General features: G+C 38.0%; 1 protein-coding gene across 1 annotated transcript in view; it reads left to right on the forward strand.

Annotated features, from left to right (window-relative positions):
- Positions 1-27,682, forward strand: part of LOC306881257 (retinal-specific phospholipid-transporting ATPase ABCA4-like) — a gene marked incomplete at its 5' end in the record, with an annotated part of 41,913 nt that overhangs the window by 2,448 nt on the left and 11,783 nt on the right. Inside the window, 24 exons of the mRNA XM_079435263.1 lie at positions 75-214; positions 1,957-2,084; positions 3,214-3,411; positions 9,725-9,814; positions 13,253-13,493; positions 13,625-13,764; positions 14,691-14,807; positions 15,267-15,464; positions 18,915-19,120; positions 20,361-20,537; positions 21,058-21,280; positions 21,594-21,815; positions 22,163-22,367; positions 22,485-22,577; positions 22,712-22,927; positions 23,285-23,462; positions 23,575-23,706; positions 23,791-23,930; positions 24,485-24,622; positions 24,766-24,947; positions 26,099-26,198; positions 26,296-26,501; positions 27,094-27,148; positions 27,280-27,333. Coding sequence (XP_079291389.1) covers positions 75-214; positions 1,957-2,084; positions 3,214-3,411; positions 9,725-9,814; positions 13,253-13,493; positions 13,625-13,764; positions 14,691-14,807; positions 15,267-15,464; positions 18,915-19,120; positions 20,361-20,537; positions 21,058-21,280; positions 21,594-21,815; positions 22,163-22,367; positions 22,485-22,577; positions 22,712-22,927; positions 23,285-23,462; positions 23,575-23,706; positions 23,791-23,930; positions 24,485-24,622; positions 24,766-24,947; positions 26,099-26,198; positions 26,296-26,501; positions 27,094-27,148; positions 27,280-27,333 — 3,779 coding nt within the window. The remainder of the gene's footprint in view (positions 1-74; positions 215-1,956; positions 2,085-3,213; positions 3,412-9,724; positions 9,815-13,252; positions 13,494-13,624; positions 13,765-14,690; positions 14,808-15,266; positions 15,465-18,914; positions 19,121-20,360; positions 20,538-21,057; positions 21,281-21,593; positions 21,816-22,162; positions 22,368-22,484; positions 22,578-22,711; positions 22,928-23,284; positions 23,463-23,574; positions 23,707-23,790; positions 23,931-24,484; positions 24,623-24,765; positions 24,948-26,098; positions 26,199-26,295; positions 26,502-27,093; positions 27,149-27,279; positions 27,334-27,682) is intronic.

A 27,682-nucleotide genomic window follows, 5' to 3' on the forward strand; every position in this document is an offset into this window, starting at 1 on the left:
TTTTAATGGACTAAGTTAGTTTGAATCCAAGTTCCAGTTTATTGTTGTAGCTCATTTCTTTCTATCCTCTTTAGACTGGCACGGTTTTACCAAGATTCACAGGAGCTGCTGTTCAATGACACTGAGTTCCGTCAGCTGGGTCGTCTGTGGCACGAAGCCACCATCTTGAGCAACTTCATGGAGACGCTGCGCACCAATCCTGCGCTGGTGGCAGGTATGTAGGGCGGGAGGGGGGGGTGTCTGCTGTCTGACCCATTAACCCGGCCCTCAGAGGAACTGATGGGACCTCTTTAATGGATCTGAATGATGGATGGACAGAGTGGGCATTTCCTCTCTTGTACTTCCACTCCCCTCATACCTGTTTCCTTTTCCTGCTCCTCTAATGGGCCGATGACTAGTCCAGGGTGAACCTAAATCTATCTTAATGTATGGAGAGGATTCGTAGGAAAATGTCTAGTGATCGTGATTTTTAAAAAAAATTTTTTAAAAAGGACATTCTCATATTCTGGGTTTGGGGGTTATTGATTTATATTTATATATACAATTTATTGGTTTATTTTTATTATTCTTTTTTTTATATTTTGGAAGTCTCTTATTTAGGCTATTTGATCAAAAACACAGTAGAAAGGAGTGATTTTTAAAAATATTATTACAATATTTTTTATCATAATGCATTCCTGTGTGTGTGTGTGTGTGTGTGTGTGTTTTTAAAGCAGCTACATTTTTCAGTGTCACAGGATCTGTCAGAAATCATTATAATATGCTGATTTGCTGCTCAAAAACATTTTATTAGTATTATTATTATTAAAAATATCAATGTTGAACACATTTGTGCTGCTTCTTATTTTTGTGGAAACTGTAACACATTTTTCAGGATTCTTAGGATGTTTAAAAGAACAGCATTAACATGCATTGATAAATCTTATTTTACAATGTAAAAGAATTACTGTCATTTTTAGCAAATGACAAATTCTTATCAAACCATAACAAACCAAACCAAAATGGTCACACTTTCTAACCATTAACAACCATTAACTACTAATTAACTACTAAACTACTAGTTTTGATATTAGGATTAGGGATGTAGAATATGGTCATGCAGAATATGTGCTTAATAGGTACTAATATATAGCCATTATGCTAATAATAGGCATACTAATAAGTAACTAATTAATAGTGAGAATTACTGTATTCTGAATATACTGAATATACTGTTAACACCAAAATAAAATAAAAAACAAAACAAAACAAAAAGTAAGTCTTACACCACAAACTTTTTTATGGGAGTATTGACAGAAATGTTCAAGGACCAATTAAGACCAAAACTTGGACCAAAAACATTTCCAGTTGTGATCGCATAATCATTTACACCTTTTTAATGTCATAATTTAATATTTGTAAAATATTTCTTTTCATATTGTTAACCAAAACAACCTGTAGTGCTGTAGTTTACCTCTGAAGGCCTTTAACTGGAGTTGGTTAGTTGAATCTAGCAGCACTTTCTCCACACACGACTCTCATGTCGTGAGTCCTGTTGAGTGACAAAGCTTTCAGTGAAGAATTCAGTGATCAAGTGATCCATTCAAGCACTTTGTCAGCACAGTTTGTCCTCTAAATGAATATATGTCAAAGTCATTGTACACGCTGGTCAGCACACTGCTGCAGTCTTAAGAGTGCTTCATTTAAGGAGGAGTGGAATGCATTCTTCCATTGTGCCCATGTATCTAGGTCACAAAAAAGGGAATATTTGTATTTGTTTACTTGCATCTCAAGTAAAGCTTTAAATGATTTAGTTTAAGAAGGCATTTTTAAAATAAATCCATCAAAATCCTAATTTTCTCACATTTTCAATGTAAAAATCTTATTTTTTCCTTCATGTACTCATGTTGACCGTCTCACAGTATGCTGTTGTTTAATTATATATTTCCCTCCACATCTTTTCCTTTGTGCCATCAGGTAAAGGACTGAAGGTAGAGCACATTCTGAAGGACGATGAGGGTCTAACGTCATTCCTGCTGCGGGACGCTGGGCTTTCAGAGGCTGTGGTGTATGATCTTACAAATGCTCAAGTGCGGGTGGAGCAAGTACGTTACTGCAAATTAAGCTTTTTAGGCTACTGCTTTTAAAAAAGCACATTAGCTTCCTTCTCTTGTGAGCCATTTGTTTTCACAAATACTTTTAACAGCTTCCACTGCAAACAGAATCCTGTCACACAGTCACATCTTCACACTCTCCTATGGGGATTTACTAGATGCTTCCAGCAAAATCTAGTGGATTCATGTGGTGTTAACAGCCACTAAGAGTCCTTCCTGAGTTTGTATGGCAGTGTCTTCGTGACGTGCGTCTTCTTTTGTTTCACGCTGGCCTCACACACAGACTGATTTATGGTGTAGCCCATTGTCTCAGTGATTCAAGCACTCTTAAGTAGACTTCTTTGATCCTACACTTTCCTAAGTGCATCTCAGTGTATTGAGAAACACACCATAAATAATGTATAGATATATGCGACCCTGGACCACAAAACCAGTCAGAAGTAGCACAGGCCAACAATACATTGTATGGGTCAAAACTATTGATTTTTCTTTTATGCCAAAAATCATTAGGATATTAAGTCCATGTTCCATGGATATATTTTGTAAATTTCCTACTGTAAATATATCAAAACTTAATTTTTGATTAGTAATATGCATTGGTACTTACTTCATTTGGACAACTTTAAAAGCGATTTTCTCAATATTTCGATTTTTTTGCACCCTCAGATTCCAGATTTTCAAATAGTTGTATCTTGGCCAAATATTGTCCTATTCTAGTTAAATGAGACCAAATTTTTTATGAGTTTAATGAGACCAAATAGTTTAAGCCATCTGAAGGTTTATTTCTTATTTCTGTAAGAACATGCTGAGAGAGTTGTTTTTGATCTTGAAACTAGTGTAAGAAACAAAAATGAGGAAATATCCTATTTTTTTTTTTAGACAGCAACGAGATTAAATATAGAGCAAATATAACCAAAGTCTAAGAAAAAAACCCCAGTAATCTCATGTCCTCTAGCGTGCCAAAAACATCTTAGCAATGTTTCACATTGTTCTCAGATTTGCCAAGATACCAAACTCTGCTGCCAAAAGTCAGATATTTCACAGATTTTTCATCAAATTCTCCCAAAACATGGACATGCTGAACTACGTCCTCATTAACAATCATCTCCTGTGTTTCTAGTTTGCATATGGAGTCCCAGATCTGACTCTGAAAGAGATCGCCTGCAGTCAGGCTCTTCTGGAGCGATTCCTCATCTTCCCCAGCCGTGGAGGGCTGTATGGGGTCCACAATGCCATGTGTGCCCTTTCCCAGCAAAGGCTCCAGAATATCGAGGACGTGCTTTATGCCAACATAGACTTCATCAAGCTCTTACGACTGGTCAGTCATGACGCTTTTCTTTACACTCTCTGTTTTGCACAGTTATACTTATGTTTAATAGACTGAGATGTTATTCAGTTCCAAAATATGACCAAGAGTAATGCAACTTTGCAGGGTGACTTAAAATAACATGAATAATATGCTATACACTACTGTTCAAAAGTTTGGGGTCAGTGTGACTTTTAAAAAAAATAAATTATATTCTATCTGACTTATATTTAGCAAAGACCTGCTAAATTGATCAAAATATAACTATAAAGACATTTGTAATGTAATACTTTTTTTTTTTTCATTTTTCAATGATCAAAAAATCTTATTTTAAATTATATTAAATTATCGCTGTTAACAAACCATTAAATACGACTTTTGCCTCAATAAACTCAGCATATGTTGCTTATCAATAGTCAGCAAAGTAGTTGTTAAGTTTGGGAACTGGGTAGCTTTCGTGTCCCAATGGATAGAGAGTTGGACTTGTAACCCGAAGGTCGTGGGTTTGAGTCTCAGGTCCGGCAGGGATTGTAGGTGGGGGAGTGAATAACCAACACTCTCTCCACCCTCAATACCACGACTGAGGTGAGACCCTTGAGCAAGGCACCGAACCCCCAACTGCTCCCCGGGCGAGCAGCACTGGCTGCCCACTGCTCCGGGTGTATGTTCACTACTGTGTGTACACTTGGATGGGTTCAATGCAGAGCACAAATTACGAGTACCACACACCCTTTCCCTTTTTAGGGATGTCATGCAAAATATGTGCTTTAAACATGCTAATAAACAGCCAATATGTTAATAATAAGCATACTAATATATTAGGCAACTAGTAAACAGTGAGAATCGGTCCCTATACTGAAAAATTATGGTTTCCAGAAAAATATTAAACAGCACAACTTTTGAACACAGAATCAGGATATTAAAATGTTTTTGATGGATTGTAATACAATCCTTGTAATACAAGTTTACAATTGTAATGCAATTTTAAAGTATTACTGCTTTTATTGTATTTTTGATCAAACTTTTGAATGTATATTTTGACTGGATTTTTAAAAATAATTTGACACTAAATTATATTATCATTATAATAACTTACATTTCTAAATATAATAGAGTAGTTATAAAATTGAATAATTATTATATACATTTAAAACATTTACAGTTTAAAAGATTTATTATTTAATTATTTATTTAGTTCAACTGTAAGCTAGTTGTGGGTCCAAAAACCAGCTCATAAATTTGTCTTAGATTTTGAAACATATTTAAACGGACACTGCAGAGGTCAGCACTCTCTGTTTTAAAAGCAGTACATTTTGTTGCAGAGAAAGTTTATCTAAAACATTCCGATTGGAAATATTTAGCTTAGATTCAACAGTAATTCACTATGTTCTCCTCTATAGTGTGCGGCATGTCACAAGATGTGTCACTTGCTTGGAATTATGGAAAAGCTGTTCTAAACACATCATAAGTGTTCGCAGATGGTGCACTAAACTAAGAATGTGGATCATGAGCCAGACCTACTTACCTGTTGTTAGATTTTAGAAGGCCTATGAATACCACTGCTGAAACAACACTACTTATCAGCTTTCTCTTTCTAAGTCTCTCTCTGTGTCTGTGAGGTTTACTCAGGGTCAGATTGAAGCAGATGGTAGCGTTAGCAAGATGACACACTGCTTGGCCTCATTTACTAATGAGATTAAAGAAGACACTCCCTCTGGTGATGAGGACGGCTGAGGAAGCAGTTTTCTGTTCTTTATGCAGTTTTGCTGCCTCTCGAGATGATGTTTAAGATTCGGGAATAAGTTGCTGCTCATCTTGCATCTCTCTAATTGTGTCTTAAACACCAAATATCTACAGTGATTAAACAGTCATTAAATATTAGCTTTCATCTGCTTCAGAATTTCATATGTTTTAAAGTCAACAATGGACTCCGTATTGTTCAGACTGAAACAAACAATCAATGAGAAAACATTTAGGGTGGGAGTTTATTCCTTGGGTGTTTGATTGGATGGTGAAAAGTGGACCTTACGTGCCACAATAAATCAAGAACATTGCTCAGATAGCTTTTTGGCTTTTGCTTAATATTACCAAATTGCCTGTATAGCTATAGTGGTGTCAATATAAAGTCATTTCAGAGGAAGAGCAAGTTATTATATTTTGATGAAGGATTATGAAAATATTTTTCCCCCAGTTAATCATTTGCCATAAAAAAAAATCTTTTGTAAAATTTCCTTTAAAAACTTTTTTTTTTTTTCAAAGCACAGATATTCAAAATAATTAAATGTTCAGGGCACTGTGTAGTTTAGAAATTGTGTTTAGCATCCATTTGCAAAATAAATTAAGATTGTTGTCCAACAAGGATGCATTAAATTGATCAACGTTAAATACATTTGTCACAAAAGATTTCTTATTAACTTTTTATTCATTGAAGATCCTAAAACAAATTCAGTTTCCACAAAAATATTAAACAGCACAACTGTTTTCAATATTGATAATAATAAGATATGTTTCTTGAGCACCAAATTATCATATTATAATGTGACAAGATGGGATTTCAAGATGGCGCCGCTGTGTTCGGACGCCGTCCAGGTCGCTCCGCTAAGATTGTGTTTTTATTTACTTTTTTACTTACTTTTACTCTCTTTTTACACATTTCACGTCAGCACTGATCACCTATAACAAAGAAACACTTTTGGATATTGGAAACCCCTACACCAACCTGTTTCAGGACACTTTATCCAAGAATCCATCGTGGCCTCTGGAGATTCTTCGGAATGCGGAGATAAACAATAACCCCCCGAGGCGACGGATCAAGAAACACCACGGGAAATGCGCTGGGATTCGAGATAGACTCAGGAAAAGGGCTCACAGTCCTCCTCTTCCGAGCATTCTGCTCGCAAATGTCCAATCCTTGGAGAATAAGATGGACGATCTTAGAGCCAGGATTAGTTTCCAACGGGACATAAGGGACTGTAACATCCTGTGTTTTTCAGAAACATGGCTTTCGTCCTCGTTCCCGGACACTGCTGTAATGCCGAGTGATAACTTCTCTGTTTTACGGATGGACAGAACAGCAGAGGCTGGTAAATCCAGGGGTGGAGGAGTGTGTTTCATGATTAACAAGAAATGGTGTGATCCCAGGAATATCTCCATTCTGTCGCGTTCCTGCTCGCCTCATCTGGAACATCTTTCCATTACTTGCCGCCCATTTTATCTGCCCCGGGAGTTTTCATCGATCATTGTTACTGCTGTTTACATTCCACCACAGGCAGACACCGGCTTGGCTTTGTCTAAGCTTCACAATGTGCTCAGCGGCTACATTAACAAACATCCTGACGCTGCCTTTATCATCGCGGGGGACTTTAACAAAGCTAACCTCAGACGGGTCATGCCGAACTTTCATCAACATGTATCCTGTCCAACTAGAGGACCAAACACACTGGATTATTGCTACACTCAGTTCAAGAATGCCTACAATGCCCGCTCACTACCGGCTTTTGGCAAATCGGACCATGCCGCCATTTTCTTCACACTGGAATATAAACAAAGGCTTGTTCAGGATCCCCCGGTGCAGAGAGTAGTGACGCGCTGGTCCTCCCACTCAGAGGTTGCAGGCGGCTCTTGATGACGTCGACTGGGACATGCTCCGGACGAGTTCTTCTGACGTCAGCAAGTTCACGGATGTAGCATTGAGCTTTGTAAACATGCTAACCGAGCAAGCTACAGAAACAATAACTATTAGGACATTCTCCAACCAGAAACCGTGGGTGGACAGAACTATCCGTGCTGCGGTTAACACACGCACTGTCGCTTACAATGAGGCTCTTCTGACCGGGAATATGAGCGAGTACAAAGCATCGTGCTATGCTCTCTGACGCGCAGTAAGAGCTGCCAAACACCGAGAGAGAATTAAGTCTCATTTCCAGCTCAAGGACTCTCGACGGATGTGGCAGGGACTGAGGACCATCTGTGCCTTCGGAAACAAATCCTCCGCGGAGGTGAGAGCAGATCCGTTGCTGGCCGATGAGTTAAACATCTTCTACGGCCGCTTTGATTGCAATGGCGGCGGCGCGACTCTGCCGTCCAGCGCATCAGGAAGCAGCAGGCAGAGCAGCGATAATCATGTAATCACTGTGTCGGAGGATGAGGTTCGGAGGGTGATAAAGAAAGTGAACGTCAGGAAAGCAGCTGGACCTGATGGGATAACTGGCCGTGTTCTGAGGTCCTGTGCTGATCAGCTCACTGGTTTTTTCACTTCCATCTTTAATGAGTCCCTTGCTACCTCCGTGGTTCCCACCTCATTTAAAAAATCTGTCATTATCCCTGTGCCAAAGAACAATAAACCCTCTTGCCTGAATGACTATCGCCCAGTTGCCCTCACATCTATAGTCATGAAGGTTTTTGAGAGACTTGTAAAGAGCCACATCTGCTCCTCCATACCTGATACTTTGGACCCTCTTCAGTTTGCCTATCGCCCAAATAGATCTACTGACGATGCAATCTCTCACGTCCTCCACTCTTCCCTCACACACATGGACAGCAACAATGGGAATTATGTAAGGCTGCTATTCATTGACTATAGCTCAGCTTTCAATACTATAGTCCCCATCAAATTAGCATCTAAACTCACAGACCTCGGCCTAAACTACTCACTCTGTGACTGAATTCAAGACTTCCTCACCGGCAGACCTCAAGTGGTGAAAGTTGGCCAGTTCACCTCAATCTCCATCACCCTGAATGTAGGAGCCCCACAGGGCTGTGTCCTGAGTCCCCTGCTTTACTCTCTCTACACGCATGACTGCGTGTCCTCTCACATCTCCACATGAAACTGTGGTTCTGGGCCTCATCTCCAACAATGATGAGACCGCATAATTGGATGAGGTAGAGAGACTCACAGCACGGTGCCAGGACAACTGTCTCTCTCTGAATGTGAGCAAAACTAAAGAGCTGATCATGGACTTTAGGAAGAGACAGCAGCGGCCCTACACTCCTCTTATGATCAGTGGGACCCCTGTGGAGAGGGTGAGTAACTTCAAGTACCTCGGTGTAAACATCTCCGAGAACCTAACTTGGACTACACACATCCAAACACAGGTTAAGAAAGCCAGGCAAAGACTGTACCATCTGCGACAGCTGAGGAAATTCAGGGTCTCACCAGCAATCCTGAAAACTTTCTATTCAGGGACCATAGAAAGTGTATTGACTCAGTGCATCTCAGTGTGGTATGGAAACAACTTCACTCAGGACTGCAAAACACTACAGAGAGTTGTGCGCTTAGCTGAGCGCATCTCAGGGTCTGCTCTCCCCTCTCTGCAGGACATCTACCTCAAACGCTACAAAAATAGAGCTGTCAAAATCATCAAGGACTCAAATCACCCTGGTAACCGTCTATTCACTTTGCTTCCATCTGGTAAGCGCTTCCGTACCCTGATGGCAAAAACTGAGAGACTTAGGAGGAGCTTCTTCCCCCAGGCCATCAGGCTCCTAAACTCTAACTCTGTGTCATAACATGACTTGACTCCATGTAAATATCACCATATCAATAAGCTATTCATAATTTTTTCTACCTCCTATTGCTGCTATTTAAATACCCTTTACAACTTTTTTGCACATTCTTTTGCACATTCCTCTTATATTACTATTTAAGTCAACAACATACTGACCTGCACATTTATTTATATTTTTTATCTTTTATTTTATTTTATTTTATTATTTTATTTTTTTCTACTTTTCTTTTTCTTAATATGTGTATACTATACAATTGCACTGTCCTTGGAGCGGACCTGACCTACATTTCACTGCTGGTTATACCCTGTATAATTGTGTATGTGATGAATAAACTTGAATCTTGAATCTTGACACTGAAGACTGGAGTAAAGTCTGCTGAAAATTCAGCTTTGCCATCACAGGGAAAAAAAATTAAATATATACAAATTTAAAATCAAAATTATAAAAAAAATTATAAATTGAATATGAATACATTATATTACATATAAAAATAATAATTCAAATATAAAACAGTTATTTTTGCAATAATATAACTGCAGTAATATCTCACATTATTTGTTTCTGTAATTTTGATTAAATAAATAAATGAAGCCTTGGTGAGTATACAAGATTACTTTCAGAAACACTAGTGTATATGTGCTGTATTTTAATTTTAGTATTTAAATCATAATGTAAAGGTATTAAAACATGTTTAGAATTATGTAGGCCCACTCAAATGAATGAAATCAGTATTTGGCTATTTGTGGTCATTTGTGTATTTGTGATATCACATAAGGTTAATGTGAACTCAAATGTCTCTCTTTCTGTCTGTGTTCAGTTGCCCATGGTGCTGGATAACCACACGACTGGGATAGACCTGCAGTTCTGGGGTCGAGTGCTTTCAGCGTTGTCCGACAAGCTTCAGGAGGTACGGCTGCTTGAGAAAGCTCAGTTCCTCTCCCCCTTTAAAGACCCTTATTTTAGCATCCAGGAAGCTCCTCGCTTCCTTTCAGCTCTTCAGAAAGCTACATGAGAGACGTTAGGAAAGTATGTGTTACGGATCATTTTTGTCTATCACATCAACCTCAGTTTCTTTATTAAATCACCATAACATGTGTTTATATGACCAGTTCGTGCATGTACATGCATGTGTATTATCACTCCTGTTTCACAAATATGTCGAAAGCGCATTCCACTGAGGTCACATCCTGTAGGTGGAGTACATTTCTTTCCCTTTTGCTTGGGTGACAGAAAGCCTGGCCAACTAATGCTATCACCCATCACTAAATCCATCTGCGCTCAGTATGAATGTGTATGAATGGGATGTAGGGAGGTAAAGTGTTAGTTTAGTGGAGGTTGAGCAATGACATTCCTCATACTGAAAGCCTCTATGGAAATCTTTGTCACTTATCTTGACCCGGTTTGACTTATTTTGGCTATCATGGTGTGCATTAGAGTTCATGACCCACGGAAGAGCGCTGAATCTCACGTTCACCTGATAATCGTCTGGCCTCGTATTTTGAGAGAGCAGTGTTTGCTAGGCTTTGTGGTTCAGTCCAGAGTCAAACCTCTATGATTTTATTTGTTCTATGGTACACAAAAGAAGATATTTTGAAGAATGTTGAATCTGGTTTTGTCAGTACAAATTAAAGCACAATGAAAGTCAGTGGGGTTCAAAACAACACTGGATATTGTATTGACAAAAAAAACAATTCTATACAGAGTTTCCCAGTTGTTCATGCACATGGCTGAATTCAAATGAGATTAATTGCAAACCTCAGGTTCTTACATTATTTTTACCTCCAGGATGCCAAATTCAGACACAACTGTGCCTTAGGGTTTATTTTGGGATATCCTCTTCAAGGATATGCATCTTTAGGTTGCCACGTGTTATGTAAACCTGGATAGAGAGGTTCAGACGTGGCAATATGGTGACATAACACAACACATATATATATATATGTAGATATATTATTACAATTTAAAATACTGTAACTGTTTTCGAATTTAATATATATATATATATATATATATATTATTTATCAATGTATATTTATTCCTATTATGCAAAGCTGAAATTTAAGCAGCCATTACTCCAGTCTTCAGTGTCACATGATCCTTCAGAAATAATTCTAATATTATGAATTGGTGCTCAAGAAACATTTTTTATTATTAATGTTGCAAACAGTTGTGTTGCTTATTATTTTCTGGAAACCGTGATACATTTTAACAGTATACAGGTCCTTTTCAAAAAATTTGCATATTGTGATAAAGTTCATTATTTTCTGTAATGTACTGATAAACATTAGACTTTCATATATTTTAGATTCATTACAACACAACTGAAGTAGTTCAAGCCTTTTATTGTTTTAATATTGATGATTTTGGCATACAGCTCATGAAAACCCAAAATTCCTATCTCAAAAAATTAGCATATTTCATCCGACCAATAAAAGAAAAGTGTTTTTAATACAAAAAAAGTCAACCTTCAAATAATTATGTTCAGTTATGCACTCAATACTTGGTCGGGAATCCTTTTGCAGAAATGACTGCTTCAGTGTGGCGTGGCATGGAGGCAATCAGCCTGTGGCACTGCTGAGGTGTTATGGAGGCCCAGGATGCTTCGATAGCGGCCTTAAGCTCATTCAGAGTGTTGGGTCTTGCGTCTCTCAACTTTCTCTTCACAATATCCCACAGATTCTCTATGGGGTTCAGGTCAGGAGAGTTGGCAGGCCAATTGAGCACAGTAATACCATGGTCAGTAAACCATTTACCAGTGGTTTTGGCTCTGTGAGCAGGTGCCAGGTCGTGCTGAAAAATTAAATCTTCATCTCCATAAAGCTTTTCAGCAGATGGAAGCATGAAGTGCTCCAAAATCTCCTGATAGCTAGCTGCATTGACCCTGCCCTTGATAAAACACAGTGGACCAACACCAGCATCACTGACTGTGGGTACTTGACACTGGACTTCAGGCATTTTGGCATTTCCCTCTCCCCAGTCTTCCTCCAGACTCTGGCACCTTGATTTCCGAATGACATGCAAAATTTGCTTTCATCCGAAAAAAGTACTTTGGACCACTGAGCAACAGTCCAGTGCTGCTTCTCTGTTCAAAAGTGGCTTGACCTGGGGAATGCGGCACCTGTAGCCCATTTCCTGCACACGCCTGTACACGGTGGCTCTGGATGTTTCTACTCCAGACTCAGTCCACTGCTTCCGCAGGTCCCCCAAGGTCTGGAATCGGTCCTTCTCCACAATCTTCCTCAGGGTCCGGTCACCTCTTCTCATTGTGCTGCGTTTTCTGCCACACTTTTTCCTTCCCACAGACTTCCCACTGAGGTGCCTTGATACAGCACTCTGGGAACAGCCTATTCGTTCAGAAATTTCTTTCTGTGTCTTACCCTCTTGCTTGAGGGTGTCAATGATGGCCTTCTGGACAGCAGTCAGGTCGGCAGTCTTACCCATGATTGCGGTTTTGAGTAATGAACCAGGCTGGGAGTTTTTAAAAGCCTCAGGAATCTTTTGCAGGTGTTTAGAGTTAATTAGTTGATTCAGATGATTAGGTTAATAGCTCGTTTAGAGAACCTTTTCATGATATGCTAATTTTTTGAGATAGGAATTTTGGGTTTTCATGAGCTGTATGCCAAAATCATCAATATTAAAACAATAAAAGGCTTGAACTACTTCAGTTGTGTTGTAATGAATCTAAAATATATGAAAGTCTAATGTTTATCAGTACATTACAGAAAATAATGAACTTTATCACAATATGCTAATTTTTTGAAAAGGACCTGTATTTTGATGAATAGAAAGTTTAAAAGAACAGTATTTACTGTTAAGGAAATATAACTATTTTGTAACAGTACACTGCTTTATTGTCACTTTTGATCACTTTGATGAATACAATTTCTATAAAATTCATTTCTTTAAAAAAATCATTATTTTCTGATTTTTGAATGGTAGTGTCTGTCCTTTATATTCAGCTTTATATTATAAGTCTTCTCACGTAAGAGTGGTGTTATCAGTCATAATGGCTTGCATAATTAAATAAACATTTAACACAATGTTCTCTCAGTATTTATTACTGTCATGTTGTTTAAAACCTTTATCTTTATCTTTTTTCTTTGAGTCACTAAAGGAGATGTTCAGCAGAATGTCCAAGTTAAAGAATTTAAAAAGTTCTTTAAAGCATCATAAAATTATCATATGATTTGTACTGAAAATCTTGCCTTCCTCCAGCTATCATGCCCTGATGCATTTAAGGCCCATGAATAAACTAATCTGTACATTCTGAAGCTGCTATGTAGAGTTTATTTTTAAAATCAGGCTGTAAAAGTTTACATTTACTAAAATGCCCTTCCTCTCATAGCTTGCGGAGAGGCCCAGCTCCCAGGACTTGATCCGGGTCATGTACTCCATCTTCCAGTCCGAGGGTCCCTCGTCCTTCAGTCAGCTGATGTCCACTGTGTCGGATCTCTTCTGCGGATACCCAGAGAGTGAGATCACCCGGGTCTTCTCCTTTAATTGGTATGAGGACAACAACTACAAGGCTTTCCTTGGCATCAACAGCTCCAGAGGACACGACAGCTACATCTATGACAAGACAGCAAGTGAGAGCTATTGATCTGTCTGTTCTGTTAATTTCACTTTTTTTCACTCTCACTTTCGCTTTGTTCTAATTTCTCCTTTTCACTTTCTTTTTCTTGCTCTGTTTCTCTTTCACTCTCTCTTTGGCCCACAGCTCCATTTTGTAATGCACTGATGCAGAACCTAGAGTCGAACCCTCTTACGAAAATCATGTGGAATTCAGTGAAGCCTCTGGTGATGGGGAAGATCCTCTACACCCCAGACTCCCCGTCTGTCAGAAAGATATTAAAAAGTGTAAGATAAAGATATCCACCTACTTATACAGATATCCACGTACTCTCACACATGTCTTGTAACCGCTGACAATCAAATCATACACTAAAGTTTGGTGTCGGTAAGATTTTAAAAATGTTTGTAGAAGAAGTCTATTATTCTCACCATGCATTTATTTGATCAAAAACACAGTAAAAGCTGTAATATTGTGAAATATTATTAGAATTTAAAGTAGCAGTTTTCTATTGTAATATATTTTAAAATGTGATGGCAAAACTGAATTTTCATCAGCCATTTCTCCAATTTTCAGTGTCACATGATTCAGAAATCATTCTTATATGCTGATTTGGTGCTCAAGAAATGTTTCTTATTAATATCACTGTTGAAATCAGTTGACCTGTTAAATATTTTTTTTGTTGAAACCAATTATCAGATTCTTTGAAAGTTCAAAAGAACAATATTTATATGAAATACAGGTAAATACAATCGAATGTATTTTCTGTCACTTTTGATCAGTTTAATGTGACCTTACTGAGAAAAAGAGACCACCATTGAAAATGCTGGTATTCTGCTTAATCCGTTTAACAATTTGTTTGAAAAGTTTAATGGACAAATTCATTTTAATGATCCCTCTTTTTCTTTAAGGACTTTAACTCCACAAATTTGTGCGAAACCTGAATATCATGTTCTCCAGCATTATTTGAGATGATCCAAAGAGCATATTGTGTGCTTCAATTCATTGTGTGTGTGTCAAGGCTACACTTATATTTTTCCATCTGGATAGTTGTTTTTGTTTCAATGAGATGGAACATTGCTGAGTTGTTTTGTTATTGTGCATCCCTGTAGACAGGTTAAGGTGCCCTGTACACACATACAGTATGATGCTGACAATGCATATAAATATATATATATATATATAATATATTGTATGTGTATGTTTTCTCCAGGCCAACACTACTTTTGAGGAGCTAGAGAGGTTGCAGAAAATGGGGAAGGTCTGGGAAGAGGTGGGACCGCAGCTTTGGGAATTCTTTCAGAACAGCGTCCAAATGAACATGATACGGGTAACGTATCTGTTTCTTTTCATCACATACACACATGCACACACACCTCCCTTTATCCCTTCACATGCCACGTTATTCCAATAATCTCCTGAATATACAATCCACTGTCCTCCTTTGGTCTCTGTGTAATCTCTCATGGGATTACGTTGTTATATTTTATTATCTGTCATGATACGTATCTATAAGTGATTTAATTCTTAAATATTGTCTATGTGTTTTTATACACTACAGTTCAAATATTTGGGGTCTGTAAAAATTTTTTGTAAGAAATTAAATTCAGCAAGGATGCGTTACATTGATCAAAGGTTACAGTAAAAACACTTATAATGTTACAAAAGATTTCTATTTCAAACGAATGCCATTTGTTTTACTTAAAAAAAAATGTATTGTGGTTTCCAGAAAAACTAAGCAGCTCAACCATTTTCACAACTGTTTCTCTATCTTTCCAACCCACTGCAGGACACACTTAGAAACCCCACGGTGATGGACTTTTTGGACAGGCGTCTTAAAGAAACACAGTTCTCCACTAAAGACATCCTTAATTTCCTGCACAATGGCCCAGAGCAGGACAGATATATGAACATGACAAACTATGACTGGAGAAATGTCTTTAGGCTGGCTGATCAGGCTATTCGGATGTTCAACCGGTACAGTGAGGTAAGAGTGGTCGTCAAGTCAATTTAGGTTTAGGGATAAGTTAGTTAGAAGTGACAAAAAAAGGCATTTAGTAAATGTACTCTTTTAAACCACCTCACGTTTTCTTTAGAACCAAACCAGATGACAATTTAGTAGTCTGAATGACATGCAAACATATCTTGTTTGAAACCAGTTTCAGCATTTTTCAGCTTACAAACACTTCCACAAGTGGAGTGTGCATTGAAAAAGCACTGAATTGAAAAACATTTTACAATGGCTCTTTCTGCAGTTGTTCCACCTGTACACTGTAAAAAAATTTCAAAGGGTTTCAACTTATTATTATTTAGTAACTAGTTCCACAGAAATTCTACGTTCAGTCAATTTCTGACTTCAAAGTGTTGCCTGAATTGTTATTGTTTTGTTGGCTCAACCTTTACTGAAGTTTTATAGTGCACGTGCATGTGTTTTAGTTTAGTCAACATTATAATAGCATTTTGTTGACTGGATTTGAAAATAACCATTCATTCAATGTTTTTCAAATATATTTGTGTTGACTTAATATAATATGTCCTCTCAAGTAAGGCCAAGCCATAAAATTAGCTCAACTTAAATATTTTTGCCCTTCCAACATTTTTTTAAGTAGATTTTTTTACAGTGTAGGTGGTGAATTTTTCATTAAACCGATTGGTTCAAAAACACTGGACTGAAACAATCATTTGTTCCACAGATTTTACAAAGACACTGATTCATTCTGGAACAAAACAAAAATTATTCAACAGATTCATTCAAAAACATTGATTTATTCTAGATTAAAACAATAATTTAGTCAACAGATTTGTTCAAAACACTGATTCATTCTAGAATTAAACAATGTACTCAAATTTGTTCAAAAACACTGATTCATTTGAAATTAAAACAATAATTTAATCAACAGATTTGTTCAAAAACACTGATTTATTCTGGAACAAAACAAAAATGTATTAAACAGATTTGTTCAAAAACATTGATTCATTCTATATTAAAACAATAATTTACTCATCAGATTTGTTCAAAACACTGATTCATTGCGGATCAAAACAATAATTTACTTAACAGATTTGTTCAAAAACACTGATTCAATCAAAATAATAATTTACTCAACAGATTTGTTCAAAAACACTGATTAATTTGTTATATTTCAAGAGCAATATAACATATTGATATTTTCAAGAGCAAAACAATCTACAGATTCATTGACAAAACTGATTCATTCTAAAGCAAATGGAGTTAGTGAAAGCAGGAATGAAACAAATTAAAGGAGTGAAAGGAATATTATTTTGCACTGTAATAAGTTAATATTATTAATTATCCATAAATAGAGTCAAATTTACAATCCTTTAACCTTGCCCCTAAAACATTCAGCTCTGTCCAGATTCGGGGCTCCAGCCTTTTCCATGAGGTCTAGCGATGCCCCCGTGTAGAGCATCTCCCTACAAACCAGCCTATCTGTTCCTCACTTGACAGAATGAGGCTCTTTAGCTCTGAGCACCACAGCTCTCATTCTGCAGAGTGCAGATTGCTCTCAGCACATCACCACAAGAAAGACCACTTAGCACGGCTATATAGAGCCCACCGTGGCCAGATGGGTGAAAGGGAAAAGAACAAGCAAGCTGTCAACAGCATGCAGGCCTCTCTATTGTGTGGCTTTGATTAAGTGGGGAGTGGGTGGGAGAGCCAGCCTTTGCCAGCACCGTGTTGTTTTTGTGGACGGGGGGCTTCATTGAGAAACAAGAGGGGCAAATCACTCAGCTTCACTCTGTTACCTCACCTCCCCGGCCATGACCAGCCCCTGTTCCGTAAGCTGGAGTCCTCTTCCCGCAAATTGATTAGAGTGGGACGGCAATGGTGGGAGAGGGCTAACATAGGGAGACCCAGCCTCCCTTTATCTACATCCAAACGGCGAGCCTTCGTGCTTTACAAACAAACCTTACCCATTTAACCTATTAGCTATAGCTGTCACTCTTCAGCCCTGCTCAAATGCTACCTTGACGACATACGGGATCGTTGGTTACTGAAACAATATAATTGTATTCTCTCAATTTTGGTTTATTTGTGTTTTTTTCAGTCCATGAGCTCAAGCTGAGTGCCTCTGAATGTGAATGTTATGTATTTCAATTGAAATGTGTTGAGAACATGTGAGTCCTGCAGGGGTCCTATTGAATCTTTCCATTCAGTTGTTTGTTCGGGACCTCTGGTGGCATTGTACATTACTGTGAATGACTCCATTAGATATGGTGTGCAGAAGAAGGAGGCCTCTCGCCTCTAGTGCGGTGGCATGTGATGTGAGAGCAAGCCGTTCACTCAGCTATTGTACAGCAGTCCTCCAGTGAAGAGCCAAAACAGACTCTGTGATTTTCCCATGTCACTGGAGCGCTTTGAGAACAAGAGGCCTGCTACATGGAGAACTGCTTCGGCTCTTGAAAGTGTGACATTCTTACATACCAATGTGCACATACACATTATTATACAACATTATTAGTTCCGGTCTTTGAATCTGATTGGCTGCTGTGTTTGCACGCTCTAGGCCGACTGTCAATCTGTGCATTAGTGGTTGGGATTTTACAGTGACTCTTTCTGCAGTTGCACCAATTTGTTTAAAAACACTGATTCATTCAGGAGCAAAATAATCATTCACTTAACAGATTTGTCCAAAAACACAGATTCATTTAGCAGCAAAACAATCATTCACTCAAAAGATTATTTCAAAAATACTGATTCATTCAAGATCAAATCAATCATTTAATAACAAATTTGTTCAAAAACAAATTATTTCAGGAGCAAAGCAATCATTACCTCAGCAGATTTGTTCAAAAACACTGATTCATTCAGGAGCTAAACAATTATTCACTTAACAGATTCTTTCGAAAACACTGATTCATTCAGCAGGGAAACAATCATTCCCTCAACAGGTTTGTTTAAAAACTCTGATTCATTCAGGAGCTAAACAATTATTCACTGAACAGATTCTTTCGAAAACACTGATTCATTCAGCAGGGCAACAATCATTCCCTAAACAGATTTGTTAAAAAAGCACTGCTTCAGAGCAAAACAATTATGCATTTGACAGGTTTGTTTAAAAACACTGATTCATTCAGTATCGAAACACCACTACTGTCTGTTGTTGCTATGTTTAGAATTATTTTTGTTGGTGGAGCAAAAATAAACTAATTAACGGCAATATTGTGTCTAAAATGGAAGTTGTTGATTATTAATTGAATGTTTATTGAATGGTCTGTTTTATAAAAACAAGTTCACATTTGCAGTTGTGCTGTTCATCTGAATATTCATAACAACAGTGGGACAACAGCACTTGATTTCTTCACAAGCAATAAATAAATAGTTTTGCATTGGTATATTGATGCCACCACAAGAACATACAGGATTCAACATTCAAACATTACATTACATTGATTATTTTTCATTTCCTCACAGTGTATAAGTCTGGATAAGTTTGTGGGTCACATGGATGAGAATCTGATGACCCATCAGGCTCTGCACCTGCTGGGGGAGAATAAGTTCTGGGCAGGTCTGGTCTTCATGGACATGTACCCCTGGACCACAGAACTGCCCCGCCACGTCAAGTTCAAGATTCGAATGGACATTGATGCAGTGGAACGCACCAACAAAATCAAAGACAGGTGAGAGGTCATCCATAATTGTGTAGGATGAGACTGCCTCATTGTTCATCTGATCTAATAAGGGTTGTTCCTTTTGTACTTTAGGACTGGGTGGTTCAAATTAAGAGACCATTAAACCACTGAAGTAGAGTCAAACTCAATCTATTTAATATACATCTCAATCGCCAATTTTAAAGAAACCATTTTGGCATTTAGGATTTACTCTTCAAAATCATATAGTAAAAATGAATAATGAGAATTTATGGCTTGAGGGATGGCAAGCAAATGTTTAAACTGATCTCATTTTAACTCTAATCTGATCAGGGTCAAGGGAACACCGAAGGAACATTAGATTATAAATTTGTGTCTCATCTTTCAGAGTTCATGTTCTGATTCAGCTTTTATATAAAATTGATTGTGTAAGGAGAGAATAGAAGATCTTCTCTTAATTGTTCAGGTAAGGTGTTAATGCTCAACACACCATTGTTAGAGCAAGAGAAAGAGCAGGCACAATCATACATCCAACATGGAGCTCCAGTGTGCTGTGCCGTGCAAAATGACACCACTCATTACTGAGAGTCCCTTTGGAGCACAAAACTTGCCTGCAGGTGTTCGTCTGGTTAGATCTCACTGTAGCCGTCCTTCTTTGACACAAGAAGACAAATATCCAAGGATCGAATCACACTGTGGGCTTGTGGGTTCATTGTGTTTTCATTATGTGGGCATAATGCAAAGTGCAGCCACTATAAACAAACAATGTGAATTGAATTACAAATTGTTATTTTGCCACTCCTATTGAAATAGTTTGGACTCATTTTAAGCATGTTTTATGAATTGTGGAAAAACATTTTCAGGCTTTTAGTAGTGCAAAATTTCAGCATTATTATAAGTATGCAATAATCTTCTTGGCTTTGACTTTCTTGTGAAGCCTTCCCAGTACTATGAGGTTGAAATTTCTATACATGTCATGTCAAACTAGCCCTCTAACACTCTATAAAGTTTCATGGTGCTGGAATATTTATATATCTCACTAACCCCTTGAAAGTACACATTTAGAGGCGTACAGTTGCATTAACTTTTATAGATGTCTTCCCAGTGAGCTAGAAGGCTGAATTTTAAGTATGTTCATCTCATAGGAGCCCAGTGACACTCTATAAAGTTTTATTAGTCAGCTCAAGAAATATTTTGTGTTCTTGTACTTGTTCATGTTTAAACCTTTTTGAATTAGCACCAAATAAATGTTACCCTCCATTTCTCTTAGGTACTGGGACCCTGGCCCAAGGGCAGACCCTGTGGAGGACCATCGCTACATTTGGGGAGGTTTCGCCTACCTGCAGGACATTATTGAACATGGAATCCTCAAGTTACACATAGGTCATGACTGGCCTTTAGGTGTTTACCTGCAGCAGATGCCCTACCCCTGCTATGTGGATGACATGTGAGTGATGGCTGAAATTATGTTGCCAGAAAGTGCTAACTCATCCTATCCCATAATATCACACCTGCTTAGAGGGATAGTCCGCCCAAAAATGATAATGCTGCCATCAATTACCTTCATGTTGTTCCAAACCTGTATGACTTTCTTCTTCTGCAAGCACAAAAGCTGTTTTAAAGAATGTTGGTAACCAAACACTTTCCATTCCCATTGATTCCAAAATATCAATATTCCATTGATGTTTTTTTCAACATTCAGTGGAAGTCAAAGAGACCTGATACTGTTTGATTACCAACACTCTTTAAAATGACTTCTTTTATGTTCCACAGAAGAAAGAATAGCAAAAAGGTGTGTAAATGATGACAGAATTTTCATTTATGGGCATCTTCAAGTCCATTTTAATGAAGTCAAGAAATTATCACTTTTGACTCCATTCACATTATTTCATGGCATATGGTTCTCAATGAAACCTTGCAATTACGCAAATGTCCAATGGAACTTTTTGGTTTTGTCCCAAATCAAGGTTCATGCTGACTCTAAACCGCTGTTTCCCCATCTTCATGGTGCTGGCCTGGATCTACTCAGTGTCCATGGTAGTGAAGAGCATCGTGCTGGAGAAGGAGATGAGGCTGAAGGAGACACTGAAGGCCATAGGCGTCTCTAATGGAGTCATCTGGTACACGTGGTTCATTGACAGCTTCCTCATAATGGCCACCAGCACTGCTCTGCTGACTGCCATTATCATGGTGAGGAAGAAATGTGATGACTGATGAACCATGTCAATTGAACTGTCCCTCTGAGCCTTTCTCAGATTTGTTGAATTGTGACCTCTGCTGGATGTATGCTGTTAGTACAGATCTGTCATCTCATCATCTCATCTGTCACTCTCCCTTCTTTTTCTCTGTAAAGTATTTCTTAGAATTTGCATGGACCATATCCTGTGTTTTTGGTATTGCTACCTCATTGGTAGCAATACAATGAAAGAGAGATGTGTGACGCTAAAATTATTTACACTGCAAATAGAAGAGTATCCTAATTTTTATGCGTCTTTGTCCTCAGGTAGGCAAAGTGCTGAATTACAGTGATCCCATCATCCTGTTTCTGTTTCTACTCACGTTCACGGTAGCCACTATTATGCAGTGTTTCTTGATGAGTGTGTTCTTCAATAAGGCCAACTTGGCTGCGGCTTGCAGTGGCATCATCTACTTCACCCTCTACCTCCCTCACATCTTCTGTTTCGCCTGGCAGGATCGCATTACCAAGGAAATGAAGTTAGCTGTGGTGAGTCCACTATGCTGTTCCACTTCTCTTCTGATTGATCCAATCTCAAACGCCAGCATTCAGAGTAACTGAAAACATTTTAAAGTGGTGATACTTCACCACTAGGGGGCCTCAGCAAACTTCTAAGAGGGACTCAAGATGACTAAATGTTTTACATTTAAATTAATAAATTATTATTATTAAAATAATCAAAGTCTAATATCAATTAAAATGCTAAAAACACATACAATAATATTTAAATAGAAATTATTTCATTCAGAAACTATTTACATTTAGAAAATAATCTCAGTGGTCAAAATGGCTTTTGCCTGTAGTTAATGTTTTGTGAAATGGTCCTCCTTTTCCAGAGCTTTCTGTCACCAGTGGCCTTTGGTTTTGGGACAGAATATCTGTCCCGCTATGAGGAGCAAGGCCTGGGGCTGCAGTGGGACAATATTCGTACAAGTCCTCTAGAGGGTGATGAGTACTCCTTCTTCACTTCCATTCGCATGATGCTATTGGATGCAGTTGTCTATGCTTTTTTGGCTTGGTATCTCGACAATGTCTTTCCAGGTCAGTTTCTTTCAAATCACTGCACTGTTACTAACAAGAGAAAATATGCTTTTGAATGTGTGTGTATGAGTATGTGTGTGTATGCGTGCTTACTTCTTTTTACCATTGGCTTTTCAGGCCAGTATGGCATCGGTCGGCCCTTTTATTTCCCACTTCAGCCCTCTTACTGGCTGAAGCCGACACCTCAACCCTCACAGATTCCAGATCCAGGTATGGTTGATTGTTTACAGCTGATATTAACATCCAGCTTGTACGAATTTATCAGAAGTTTAGAGAATTAAATACAGGTGTAAACAGGGCCTACATTACATTCATTTTGTGAACTCACCCACATGTCACTATAGGCCCTGAGAAGCCTGTGGTAAACAACATGGAGAAGCAGGAAGATGTGGAGTATGGTGGCCTTTCGCCGGACCACAGGGAGTGCAATGGTTCCCGCAGCAGCAAACAATGCAAGCACAGGGAGAAACGAGAGAGGATGGAGAAAGAGAGAGAGCGGGAGGAACAGCTAAAAACGCAGGAAGAGATTCAACAGGAGGAGATACAGCCTGTGCACGATGGTAAGAATGTCAGCTTAATTTGAATTGAGAATACCTTTTAAATTACAGTGATCAAATTAAAATGTAAATTTCATGGATCTATCCATCCATCCATCTTTTACTTTTCTGCAAAAATAGTCTTGTACTAATGGAAAACCTTTATTGTTTACATGTAATTATGTTGAATTACTTTGAACATCAGTAACTTCATCTACCTGTGATTTTACTTCAAAAATTCAATTTATTAACTTGGTTCAATTTATTCAATTTATTAACTTTATATACAGGTGCTAGCAATAGCACCTGTATATAAACCTGAGTTTGCTATGTTGTTAGTTGTCTATCTGATTTAGTGTCCGTATGGGTATTTTCCTGCAGGGAATCTGTTCTTTGAGCCAGAGCCGGAAGGTCTATTAATAGGAGTGTCAGTGCAAGACTTGGTGAAGGTGTATTCGAAGTACTCTAGACCTGCAGTGGACTGTCTCAACATGAACTTCTATGAGAGCCAGATCACTTCTTTCCTGGGTCAAAACGGGGCAGGAAAGACCACCACCTTGTGCGTCCCTACCGTCTCTTTATCCTTTAATGTCATTGACATGGAAACATAAATCCTATGTGTTTTGTGTCATTTGGACACATTTCTTACATGTGTACTTGCACTGTCATAGGTCCATATTAACTGGGTTGTTTCCGCCCACCTCTGGAACGGCTTACATATATGGTAAAGACATTCGTACAGAAATGGATGCCATACGACAATCGTTGGGCATGTGTCCACAGTACAACATCCTCTTCAATCAGTGAGTGATCTTGCTTGGAAGTAAAATTGTAAATGCTCTAGTCTGGTTGCCTCAAAAATGTGTATTTTATTTTATTTCACTCAGCCTTACAGTAGAGGAGCATATTCTGTTCTACTCTCTGCTGAAGGGACGTGATCGCAAGGAGGCCATGCAGGAGGTTGAGAACATGCTGGAGGACCTGGGACTGCCTCATAAACGAGATGAGGAAGCACAGAACCTCTCTGGTGGGTCTGAATGCGAACCTGACACAATAATCTGGTAATCTGTTGTTATAGGTTCTTAAAGTTTGCCTGCTGATGATCTGTTTTAGACAGATACTTAAAAGCAGGAGAGACAGGGTACATTAAAGTTAAGCTTCTTTTTTTGGGCTGATGTGGGTTGCAAATAAAGCAATGAAGCTTACTGACAACATTACTAAGCATTTTGACTATCTTGTTTGTGAACAATGACACAAGGACTTTTCATTCTGATGGCACTGGTATGTTCATTGACATAAATACTTACTTTTAAGAGATGAACTAAAGATTTTGAGTAAGTTACAGGCTTTTCCAGGTAATCTATTGTGTGGTGCTGTTTGTACGAATTGTTTTGAGAAATGCACATAAAGCGACTGAGAAAAACTGTAATTTCTGAGACAACAATAGCACAATTCAACAGTGGTGTAAATATCCTGCTGTGTTATCCTGCTGTATATAATAGTTTGTTTGTGCGAGAGTAAACAACCGGCACTAATGTCTATCAAGTCAGTGTTGTAATTGTGTTTTGACTCTCTCTATAGGGGGCATGCAGAGGAAGCTGTCTGTGGCGATGGCTTTTGTGGGTGGTTCTAAGGTGGTGATACTGGATGAGCCAACATCAGGAGTGGATCCATACTCCAGACGCTCCATTTGGGACCTGCTACTCAAGTACCGCACAGGTACTGCCACCTTCTGGCCAAGAAAACAGTTTACACTTTGCAGCTGCTCATGCAATAAGATACAAAACTGATCTTCATGTTGTTAAATATCTGTATCATTCACTTTCTCTCTCCCATGTCTCTTACGCATGCACTTCATCCAGGACGCACAGTAATACTGTCCACTCATCACATGGACGAGGCAGACCTGTTGAGTGACAGAGTGGCCATCATCTCTAAAGGGAAACTACACTGCAGTGGCTCTCCTCTCTTTCTGAAGAACTGCTTTGGAGTGGGTTTCTACCTCACGCTTGTGCGTCGCATGAAAGACCAGCGCAAAAAAGAGGTGAGAGACTTTAGCGAAAGGTCAAAATGTTGCAATGAATAGGGTCTATTTTAACTAATGGACATCACCATACTTCCCCTGATGATTAAGGACATTAGCTGTTTTGTATTACAAGTTTTCTGAAATGCTAGGTTTAAATATGCAAATAAGGTGTTATATAATTCATTATGCACTCATTTGCATACATTTCCAGCACAGAAATCCTTCAAATATAGATAGAAATAAAACTGTAACTGTTTTTGGCTTTGTATTGTGCTCATGAAGTGAAGGTTTCTTGCTCAGTGCTTGAGAAAAAACACAAACCCTTTAAAAAATATTTATTGTAATTGAAATCTACTGACACAAATAGATAAAGTGCAATAAAATAACTTTAATGTGTATTTTGGATGTTTTCCACGTCTGAAAGAACACATGTTTAGGAAGGAAAATGCACAAGCAAAACATGCATTGAAAAACAATGGTTTTGTCTGTAGTGTCTTGCCTTAAGAATAAAGTGCTTACGTGCGTTTATCTAGTTTGTAGTATTTACAATCCACAGCTTTGCTTCGAATGTGCTCGTTGGGAGTGCTTTGACTGTCATTATCTTGATACCATAGCACACAGACACTGAATTATGGTGTTTATATGGACAACACAGGTTTAGTCCTGCTTGCAACACAGAATTTTAATAGTTTGCCACATAACTGGTTGCACAGTTGCTGCTTATACAAATCGTATCTTAAAACTTGATTATCAGGTGCCATTTTACACCACATTTACTATTTTAATCAAAAGCACAAATGGACAGCAATCATCCTTTCTTCTCTATTGTCCAATTGCCATGTATATTCAAGTGAAACGTGCACAGATAGATCTATAATACATCTATGATCAATTTATAATAGATACTGCAACATTCCATAAAAATAAGGGTTAGAGTTGTATGTTCATTTTGATTTTATGGTGTCTATAAAGCTACCAAAAAACAGCTTAACAACTGCATACTTTTGTATTGGCAAACACTAATCACATTTTCTTCCCAAAATGTAAAAGTACAGTAGGTCTAGCTAATACAATAAGAGGCAAAACCCCAAAAATATCATTAAAAAGCTTGGACTGTGTTTCTTAAGTGTGATTGTGTCCTATAAGAGTTCTTTGACTGTGCTCTTCAGAATGAGTGTGACTGTGCATCTGAGTGCTCCTGCAGCTGCTCTACTTGCACCAGATATAAAGAGGAAAGTCATGTATTACAGCCTGAGAGAATACTGGATGGTCAGTGTACTTACAACTCAACATATACAGTGATATAACAGACACTTTTTGTCTCATTTCTTTAAAAACAAATCTTTTTTGCTATCTCATTACACAGGGAACGTTGAGAGCATCACTACTCTGATTCATCACCATGTACCGGAGGCGAAGCTGATTGAAATGATTGGTCAGGAGATGACCTATCTGCTGCCAAATAAAGGTTTTAAATATCGTGCTTACGCCAGCCTTTTCCGTGAACTGGAGGAAACTTTGGGTGACATGGGCCTCAGTAGCTTTGGCATATCTGACACCTCACTAGAGGAGGTTAGACAACATTTCAATCATTATGCTAGCAACCATTACTATCAGTGATACCTGTCAATAGACTTTATATATTTATATAGCTGTAATGTTTGTGTTAGTCATTTATGGTTATTAGCAGCATCTATGCATTTTCAATGTAAGTTTAAATCAGTTGCAGTCAGTTGTGTCCAGTGTTTGTACTAAAACTATTAACTTTTTTTGTTAATTAAAATAAAACTGTATTAATATTATATATATTAGATTAATATTAAGATGAGACTTAAACTTTAAAAACAATGTTTCTTTAGCAACTATAGCTGAAATAAAATTGTTGAGTAAGTTGAAACACTAAAATTGAAATAAAAATAAAATTAAGCTAAATTGAAATATTTACAAACAAGTTAAATAAAATGACAAAAAGACATAACAAAATTACTAACATTTAAAGTAAAATTAAAACTGAAAATAAAAAATAGAAGCTAATTCAAAATATTAATAAATACAATAACTGTATATAAATAATACTAAAACAACACTGGTTGTTACTGTGCAGAGTTTTATAGATAAATGTGTGCTCACTGATGCTTTAAGAAAATGTGTTGTGTATATCTAGATCTTTCTGAAAGTCACAGCGGACGGAGAAGCAGCCAACAGCTCTGTCACACCAGGTGAATATCCTCATATTACTTATATTTACAATCATAATTACAGACAAGTAATACAGACATTTTTGTCCTGTATTTTTAATAAACCAGTAGTTTATAACACTGTTTGACTGTGTGGTCGCCTACTCCCTCAGAGCAATGGATGCTACAACAGAGGAAAGACAGAGAGGCTGCGAGTAATGTTGAAGGTGAATTGAGATCCCAGATCTCAGCTTTGCTTAGCGCTCATGCTAAGAAGCTAACAGGGTGCTATAAAGGATTGGACTGAAGTGCTATGCTTTTTGTAGAGCTAAAGCTTCTTGAGATACAGTAGCTCCTGGCAGATACCAGTCCAGCCTAGACCAGTGTGAATTTCCATGTTGGTCCAGACTGGTTTGTACTGATTAGTGCTCATGCGCCAGTCAATGGTGCTGGTTGAAATGGTTCCTGGTTAAGCTAGTAAAGCGAAAGGGTCTTGCTTGTTAAAGAAACGAATGCAAGCTTTCTGGTTTAAAAGTTTGTGCTGGTCAGTTGTCAATGGTTAATTAGCCAGGTGGG

The sequence above is a fragment of the Barbus barbus genome (genome assembly GCF_936440315.1).
Source record: "Barbus barbus genome assembly, chromosome: 15".
Lineage (NCBI taxonomy): Eukaryota > Metazoa > Chordata > Actinopteri > Cypriniformes > Cyprinidae > Barbus > Barbus barbus.